The sequence below is a fragment of the Carya illinoinensis genome, chromosome 10, assembly GCF_018687715.1.
Source record: "Carya illinoinensis cultivar Pawnee chromosome 10, C.illinoinensisPawnee_v1, whole genome shotgun sequence".
Lineage (NCBI taxonomy): Eukaryota > Viridiplantae > Streptophyta > Magnoliopsida > Fagales > Juglandaceae > Carya > Carya illinoinensis.
This window is the reverse complement of record NC_056761.1, coordinates 34,192,531-34,201,915: the sequence shown is the minus strand read 5'-3', so window position 1 is coordinate 34,201,915 and position 9,385 is coordinate 34,192,531. Positions and strand designations below refer to the sequence as shown.

General features: G+C 37.9%; 1 protein-coding gene across 1 annotated transcript; it reads right to left on the bottom strand.

Moving 5' to 3' along the window:
* Window positions 1-3,341: 3,341 nt before the first annotated feature.
* On the bottom strand, window positions 3,342-5,326 carry LOC122279980 (protein SODIUM POTASSIUM ROOT DEFECTIVE 1-like). Its single transcript, XM_043090907.1, has 3 exons — window positions 4,510-5,326; window positions 3,989-4,064; window positions 3,342-3,805 (listed from the first exon to the last, which is right to left on the bottom strand). The coding sequence occupies exons 1-3, from the start codon at window positions 5,119-5,121 to the stop codon at window positions 3,624-3,626; spliced, it is 870 nt and encodes a 289-aa protein (XP_042946841.1). The 5' UTR covers window positions 5,122-5,326; the 3' UTR covers window positions 3,342-3,623.
* Window positions 5,327-9,385: the final 4,059 nt, after the last annotated feature.

Genomic DNA, 9,385 nt, shown 5'->3' with positions numbered 1-9,385 from the left:
ATCTAGTAGAAACGGGCCTCACTCTATTACATGATGCTTCCCTACCCTTGAAATATTGGCCCCATGCTTTTTCCACTGCGGCATATCTTATAAACTGTCTACCAACCCCTCTTCTTCAAAATATTTCTCCTTTTGAAGCATTATTTAAACAACCACCAAATTATTTGAAACTAAAAAAATTTGGTTGTTTATGCTTTCCACTCACTCGGCCGTATAACACACATAAAATGCAGCCCAAATCTGTGCCTTGTCTCTTCGTGGGCTATTCCTTGGCCCAAAATGCTTATAAGTGCCTTGATCCATTAACTAATAAAACCTATCACTCTTGGCATGTTTTGTTTGATGAAAACTGAAATGGCCTCTCTGCACATACACCCTCGTTGTCCTCCTCAGCAAGTGCTCCTCCCATTCACGCCTTGCCTCCATGCATTCCACAGCCTCCACCAGTGATTCTGGCAGGGGAGAACACCTTTGCATCACCTTCAGGTAACACCTCTTTCTCCTCTTCTCTTAATTCTGACAATTTCAACTCTGTATCTTCATGCCCTAATCACTCTGCATCACACGTTACTGCACCATCATCATCAAATTCGCATGCAATTTCTCCCACCCACAACACTGATTTCTTGATTGGCACCGCACCCGATTCCTCTACCTCACCTGCACAACCGCCTACACGAATCCACTCCATGACCACTCGGTCAATGAATAACATTCATAAACCCAAACAATTTCATTTAACAACCAAACACCTCCTTCCCAGCACCATTGAACCAACCTGTGTGGGACAGGCTCTTCGTGAGCCACACTGGCGAACAACCATGTCAGAAGAGCTCACTGCTCTCATGCGACATAGAACATGGGAACTGGTCCCTCCCCCGGATAACTGTACACCCGTGGGGTGCAAATGGGTCTTTCAGGTAAAGAGAAAGTTTGATGGGTCTGTCGATTGCTTTAAAGCGAGACTTGTCGCAAAGGGATACAATCAACGTCCTGGATTGGATTACAAAGAAACATTTAGCCCCGTTGTGAAGCCCGCTACCATTTGAACTGTCCTAACAGTTGTTGTGATGCAGGGATGGCCTTTGAAACAACTTGATGTCAACAATGCATTTTTGCATGGGAAGTTGACTGAAACAGTTTATATGTCTCAACCCCCGAGCTTCAAAGATGCCTCAAAACCTAATCATGTTTGTAGGTTAAATAAGGCAATTTATGGTTTAAAATAGAGCCTGGTACTCAGCATTGAAACAGGCCATTTGAGTCTCAGTTTTCAAAATTCCAAGGCAAACTCATCCCTGTTTATATATCAGCACAATTCTATCTTGTGTTATCTATTGGTCTATGTGGATGATCTAGTCATCACTGGTAATGATCTGAATTTTTTTTTATCAAATATCATTGCTAAACTTGGAGTTCAATTCTCCTTAAAAGACATGGGGCAGCGTCACTACTTCTTGGGTATGGAAGTCATTCCTACAACATCAGGTCTCTTTCTATCCCAACATAAATATATTCGGGACCTTCTTTCAAAAACAAATATGATGGGTGCAAAGGAAGTATCTACTCCACTGTCTACTAGCATGGCTCTAAAACTGGTTGATGGAACCACATCCTTTGACAGCATTGAATTTAGAAGTGTTCTTGGAGGGCTTCAATACTTGTCTCTCACACGCCCAGACATTTCTTTCTCAGTCAATAAATTGTCTCAGTTTATGCATAAACCAACTGTCACTCATTGGGCAACTGCTAAGAGACTCCTCCGGTACTTGAAACAGACCATTTTCCATGGTATTCACATTAAAAAAAATTCCAGCTTTACTCTTACTACATACTCCGATGCTGATTGGGTTGGCAATTTTGATGATCGTACATCCACCTCCGCATACATCAGCTTCCTTGGCTCAAATCCCATTTCTTGGAGTTCAAAAAAAACAAAGAGCTGTTGCAAGATCGTCAACTGAGGCTAAATATAGATCTCTTGCAAATGCTGTCTCTGAAACAGTATGGTTGCTGTCATTATTCAAGGAACTTGGCCTACCTGTCAAAGCTTCACCAAAATTGTTATGCGATAATTTGGGTGCTACACAACTCAGCTTTAATCCTATTCAGCACTCCCGGATGAAGCATATTCAGATTGATCTCCATTTTGTTCGTGATATGGTTCAAAAGAAAATTCTGCATGTCCAACATGTCAATACTCAAGATCAACTCGCAGACTTATTGACAGAGCCACTCTCAAGACAATGCATGGACTTTCTCAAAATCAAGATTGGCTTAGCCGATGGCACATCCATCTTGAGGGGGCGTATAAGGGAAGACTCCTCAAATCAAGCAAACCAAGATCAAGATCACAAGACTCGAATTATAGGCTGAAAATGTGCAGGGAAATATTCTGTAATCGCTAGAAAAATCTTGAGTAAATGTTTTGTAAATTGTAGGCTTAAATTTAGCTTTCTTTCTTAAACTGGAATATATACACTTGTATATATTATTGATGAAATCAATAGAAATCCGTGTGGTGTTTTTCACTCAACAGAATTTAAAACTTTCTGTGTTCATAGTTTTAAATCTCATCATTCCCAGAATTTTCCATCCAATATGATGATGATTTTGATCGCCACTTATAATAGTGGGAATCATGCTTAGCTCTTTGGTGAGTGTTCAAGACGTGTTGATGTAAGTTTTTGACAAAACGTATTGATCTTTTGAGTGTTGGATAATCTATTTGCAAATTGAGAAAAATATTTTCTTCCATGAGATGAAATTCTACAGAGAATGAGATGCCAAGGAAGCACCTATCAAAAAAAGAGAAAAAATAATGCAAACAGTGTAGTAGGGATCCAAATCTCTGACGTCTTGCCTTTTATGGTTGCGGCATCATCGGTGACCCTCCTTTCCCTTCTTGGCCATCGCTTTCCTTCCTAGCCGGAGTCTTCGCCTCATGACGATTATTAGTCAGTAGATTGTTTATGTCGTCGCATTTTCGACATCGGCTACATCGACGAGGTCGTTGTATAGAGCCATTTCACGATCCGGTCCCTACGGTGCTTGAGCTCGCCACCATAGTCTAAAGACGCCACCATTATGGTAGTGTCTATGAATGTCAACACATCAACCCAAATTTGGGAATGGGAGTGGAGACGACATGCTTGTGGCAAACGACATGCAAAATGTCAAAAGAGTAATGCTATGTATAATCACTTTTACGTACTCTTTGCGTACTCTACTGATGTGATTGGTTGCATCATTTTTTTTAATACACAACCAATCACATCAATAGAGTGCGCAAAAAAGTACACAAAAGTGACTGCACATAAAATTTTTAATTTTAGAAATAGTTTTAGCTAGAACAATGCCAATGCTCTAAAAGAGCCCCTCTTTTTATACAAACAGAAAGTTAAATATCATACAGGCACTTAGCATAACTGGAAAAGATGAGGACCCAGAAGCCACTTCTTAACTTGCTTTAATTTCTTTTACTTTCTACCAAGTGGCACAGATTCTATTTCTGCTACCCATGCTAATCCTGGCATTTACACTAAAATCAAACATTTGACGATCCCACAACCCATGGCACAATTTCCGAATCTTCTCATTTTTAACGTACGATTTCTTTAAATTTATTTTTTGTTTTCTACATGACTAGACCTATTTGAAGGAGCTGATGAAGGTGATGAAACTGTAGCTGGCCAAAACTGGGCATGTTTCACCTTTGAGACGCTTGCCAGGACGCCCGACGGGGTCACATCTCCCATGATTGTCACCTTTTTTGCTTTGAAGTCGATGTTGAAGGACGTCACTCCTGCTCAAATAATAACTGTTAAAGAGTCTACAATATTTAATACTATAAAGTTCGAATTCTCCCCCACTCGAGAACTGGATATGTGACGGAGAAAGGACAACAGTGTAGTAATAACTGTCAAATTTATGTCTTTATTTTTAAATAACCAAAGATGCTGTAAGGAGCACAAAATCATACGCATACCTTCCATTCTAGATAGATGTTTCCTCAATTTTCCTTCACAGCCTTTGCAGTGCAGTGACACCCTCAGGACCACAGCCTGCGAGCGATTTCATTAATGTCACCAACAACACTAAAAGCTATATATCATCCTAATTATCATCACCACCTATACATAAAACATAACAGGTCCCACATAAAACTGGCTTGTATTTTTCAGTACCATGTCAACTTGGTTTCAAGAATTTGACAAATAGTCCAGCACTAGAGCATTTTCATCATCTGAAGTGCTTTAAGAACTAAAAACATGTATAAAATAAAAACCGACATCGTTGGTTGTGTCGATTCAGGTTTACCTTGGAATGCATTAAAGAAACAACCGCACAAGCAAAAGTTCATAGGTTTTCCTCTTTTCCCTTTATCTTTCTTCCTTATTAATCTGATTTTTTGTGAAATATATCTAAGGTAAACAAAAGCTTCAAGAGTATTGCTGATCATACTAAAAGGCTAGCCCTTTCCAAATGAAAGAGAGACTGCAAACGAACCTGGTCAGAGGAAGGAGATTTTGAGGAAGACGATGAAGAGGGTTTTGAAGCAGCGGATTCATCTTCTTTGGTAGATTGAGTGATCTTCTTATTCTTTTCATCATCAACCGGAGCCAAAGCCAAAACCGAGTCGTAATCCGACAACCCATCGAAGTAAGCAGTGTCGCTCAACAAATATCTAGACGAAGCAGGAGTAGTGATTAAATCATCCTGTTTAGCCCAAATCTTCCTTATAATATCAGTTGCCTGAGCAGAATTCTTGTTGATGATTTGATCCTCAGCTGGCGTAGCTACACTCTTCTTCTTTTGATCACTACAAATTGTCTTAGAGGTAGAGCTTTTCTTGTGGTGGCTACTGGGCTTTGAAGAAGAAGAGCTTTTCTTGGACTTCTGGTAAGGTTTGGGATTGATGGGAGGGTGAGAAGAGCAAGGAGCAGTGGGGAGAGGTTTGGGGCTTGATCTTCTTGAATCTCTAATGATGGGGTTGTGGCGGTCGATGGCTCGGCCACCGAGTTGAATGGTGGAGGAAGAGGAGCCGCAGGAGGCTTGTTCCATGCTCAGACATATGGCTGTTGAGGCTTGGGATGCGCAGAAGATGTCTATGCCTTTCATCTTTATGTTTGGATAACGATAAAATCGAGTAGAGGTAGCAGAGCTAGTGGTTTACAGAATCTGCAAATATGATTTGAGAAAGAGAAATTCTATTCAAAGTAGATGGCTCTATATTCATCCAAAAACAAGTTGGTTCTGCTTTTAAGCTTGAACTCTAGAGAGGGGAGAGAGACAGCCAGACAGCTCTTAAAAAGTTAGAATATATATGAACATTTTATAATTTCCGAAAAAATTATATTACCAAGTCATTATTCACATAGTTGACGTGGCAAGATTTAAGTAAATGATTACTTTTGAAATAAGATTAGACAACAGGTTATTAGTGAGGGATACTTCAGTATCGGTTACGAGCTTTCTCTTTGTAATTGGTTTTATAAATCCAATTCTTCTAATGAATGTTCTGCTACAGTTGTGAGCCATTATATTTTTGATATATATATTGCCTTATGGCATAAATGCAGTATAATGCTTGGATTCTTTAGTCAGATGCTGGTGTGTGGTTTGTTTAATTAATAGAAAAGTGTGTTGGTGTTCCATATTCTTAAGACATGTATTGATGAATCTCTTTTCAAGCGTGCAATATTCACTCTGAGGTTTGGTTACAGCGGGGCTCAGGTAGAGCAGATGTGCAAAACCAAGGCAAATTAATGCATATTTTGATCTATATATTAGCATACAGCAGCCTTGGTTTCAAAGCCTGTAACCTTTTATTTTTTTGAAGTTGTGGTTTTAGAAGATGAAAAATATTTACATAACTGAATACTGTCAGTTACCGTACGTATGTTCTGTTGACCAGTTGGTTATGACCTACAAATTAATATTTAATTCTTAAAAACTCACCAGAAACTGTACCAAAATTTAATGTTTGAACAAAGACAGAAGAGTCAGATGAGACACAGCAACGGCTATTCAACCAGCAAACAATTGTATGCTTATTACTGTGGTCTGCTTATTAAATACTGAGAAATAATGACGACGTGTTTTTTGCATAAACAATTTAAGTTCTATCTTTTATTGGATGACAAAATAAATCAAAATCATGAGAGACCAAAAAGCATATATATATATGCTGTGCTTTCTGTGGATTGCTGTGTTTAAAGAAAAACATAATCAATGAGGATTGTTGTGTTTTCTGTGGTAAGGTCAGTGAGGACCTTGTTCATGCACTGATTCTCTGTTCCTCTGTGAAGGAGATATGGGCTAAGGTTGTATTTAGGCAGTGAGGTGATCTCAGATATTTTGTGAATAGTAGTGAAAAAATAATGATAAAATATTAAATAGTAGTACAAAATAGAAAAAAGTAAGTAAAAATTAGTGATAAAATAATGAATAGTAGCCCTAAGACTCTTCCTTCTCTGAATCTTTCTAATGTCCAAAATCATTTTGCTGATATAGCTAGATAGGTTAGGGCAGAAGGTAGTAGAGAGGAACTGGAAAAATCTTTCCTTATTTCTTGGGTCTTGTGGTATAGACGAAATCAGAAGATTTATGAGAAGTTGAGAACAATATTCTGTCAGTGGAACAGGTTGTGGATTCTGCACTACCTTTTCAGAAAAGTTATAAGGTAGCCAAGGTTTTAAAAAAGCAGAGTTATAAAACACAGTGCTGTTGGGTTCATTCAAATGAAGGCTCTCTCAAACTTAATGTGGATAGAGCTATCTTTTAAGATCAACATAGAACAGAGGTGGGAGTAATTTTAACAGATCACAAAGGGGAGTTCCTTATGGCTGCAAGCAAAAAGGAATATGAAGTGTGTGACCCTTCTGAGATTGTTACCCATGGCATTCAAGACCTCATTCTGGAAAGTGATTCCTTACTTATGGTGAATGAAATCAAAGCTCTTGGGTATTCAATGTCCCTATAAGGAAATCTCATTACAGAGATAAAGGTGTTAATGGAAAAATTTAGGAGCTGCACTATTCAACATACTGCACGGGTAGGGAATTAAGCTGCCCATAAGCTTGCTAGATATGCTTGGCATGTAGATGATATTTGTGTATGGTGAGATTCTTTCCCAGATTGTGTATCACCAATCATCTAGGCTGAGAAACTTCTGTAATTCTTCGCAGTAATGAATTTGTTATCATTAAAAAAAAGCATATATATAAATAAATATATATGTATGTAAATGTACTTTCCTTCCTTTTATTTTTCCTACCCATGCGATCTTTAATATGGCTTATCAAAGGTAGTTACTTTGGTTGTAGATAGAGGGAGCCTTCCTTACCTACCCTTTGAATGATTTCGATTTTTTCTTTTGAGTTATTTGCATTTTGGATGGGCTTATAAGTTAGTTTCTATACTAAATCAAGAATGTTTTCACCTTGGTTTGGGATTTTCTAAGAAAAATTGTAACTTTCTAAGTGCTTGAAATTGTTATCACGGTATTCATTCATCATAAGTGGGCGTTTTTAAATAAAATATGGGATATCATCCGCTCCTTTAGAGAGAACAATCATGTTGCAGCATAATTTAGATTCTAATGGAACAAATGCTGCCACTACCAATTGATAAATCAACTGGAATATATCTTCATGAGGATAGATGAGACGCAAAGCCACTTTCTTTCTCTACCAACCCATTCAACTTTATAGAATCAGATGCTTCTATTGCTTTCTTGCTTCTCTTCTTTTCACTTTCTTCCTTTGCATTTATCACACCGACCCTCTCCCACCAATTAAAGAATGCCAACCTCGAACGATTCCGTATTTTTCCCTCTTCATTCGTTGACCACAATCACTCTCACAACCCATCTTACTTGTCGATATACATTAAAAAAGTAGATCTTTTGATAGTGGAAGAATATTGGGGTTCCTGAGGTTTACATGTTCATCCACAAATTTGCTTCCTTTTCCCTTTTACATATTCTTCTTCTGCTTTCTCTTTGCTTCTTTTGTGAATCATTGTCCCAATTTTGTTTATTGGTTTCTAATCAATCTCCCAAAATATCTCTTTAACTGATCTTTGGTAAGCAGCTTGTCATTTTAGGGTCTAATGTATTTAGCTCTTATAGATCAACTTATACAGATGAACACGTGACCTTCAGCGATTGGACATCTGAGATATATGAGTTACAGAAAAAAGTTGCCACGATAGATGGACCTAGATTTTTATTCTTTCAAAATGTCTCAAAATCTGATGTTGGTTGAGATTCCCAAAATTTATGTTCGAATTTTAAGATATGAAAGTTTGTGTCTATATAAAACTTTCGAACAACATTAAATAGTCAATACAATTTGTAGAGATCATACCCTATATACAATTTCGAACAAAATATTAGGAGATTATAATGTAAGAGGAAGGTCACCTAAGAGAAAGCATCTTGCTCCATGTATACTAACAAAAAAAGTTGAAAAGAGAATAAAGAAGCAAACAATATTTCTTTGATTTGGGTAGGGAAAATCTTTGGAGAATCTAGGTGCAAGAGATCAGTGAGGATCTAGCACATGAATAGAACGTCAACCCTAAAGGCAATACTTTTGTATTGCCTTAGTGCTTACGTATCTTGGAATGCAGACTTTACATTATCACTCCGGATGGTAGACGAGTGGAAAAATGGAAGGTGGGAGAGGAAACGAGTGCAGAGAAAAACTTTCCCCCTATTGTTTGGTTGAAAGTTGGTAACAAGAGGACGAGGGATGATGTCTCCATCTAATGCCCGTATCTACCACCTTTCATTTCGGCATAAAATCAAAATGAATCCATTAAAATGAATGTGCTTGCTCCTAACAGTTGACATTCTTTCTTTACGGAAGGTGGGAGAGGAAACGAGTGCAGAGAAAAACTTTCCCCTATTGTTTGGTTGAAAGTTGGTAACAAGAGGACAAGGGACGATGTCTCCATCTAATGCCCATATCTACCACCTTTCACTTCGGCATAAAATCAAAATGAATCCATTAAAATGATGTGCTTGCTCCTAACAGTAGACATTCTTTCTTTACCTTTCTTTTTCTCTCTATAGCTTTTCCATCATTGCTACAAAAGAAAGTTGATATTTCTCATTATTTTAACTATTATCTTTTCATCATCGTCTTATGATATAAAAAAGAGATAAGAAAGATGACGGATGATAAAAAGCATTATTTTTTAACGTATTGTAGAGGCTCATGTCTATCCTCGGCAAACCGAAACGGCATCCCAGCCAAAAGGTTGTGCTCAACTGGGTACCACTATAATTCTATGTTAGTGACTGCCATTTTGTACAACGGCAAAGCCATAAACCCCACGAAGGTTCTCTCTCTCTCTCTGCTATTTTATTCACTAC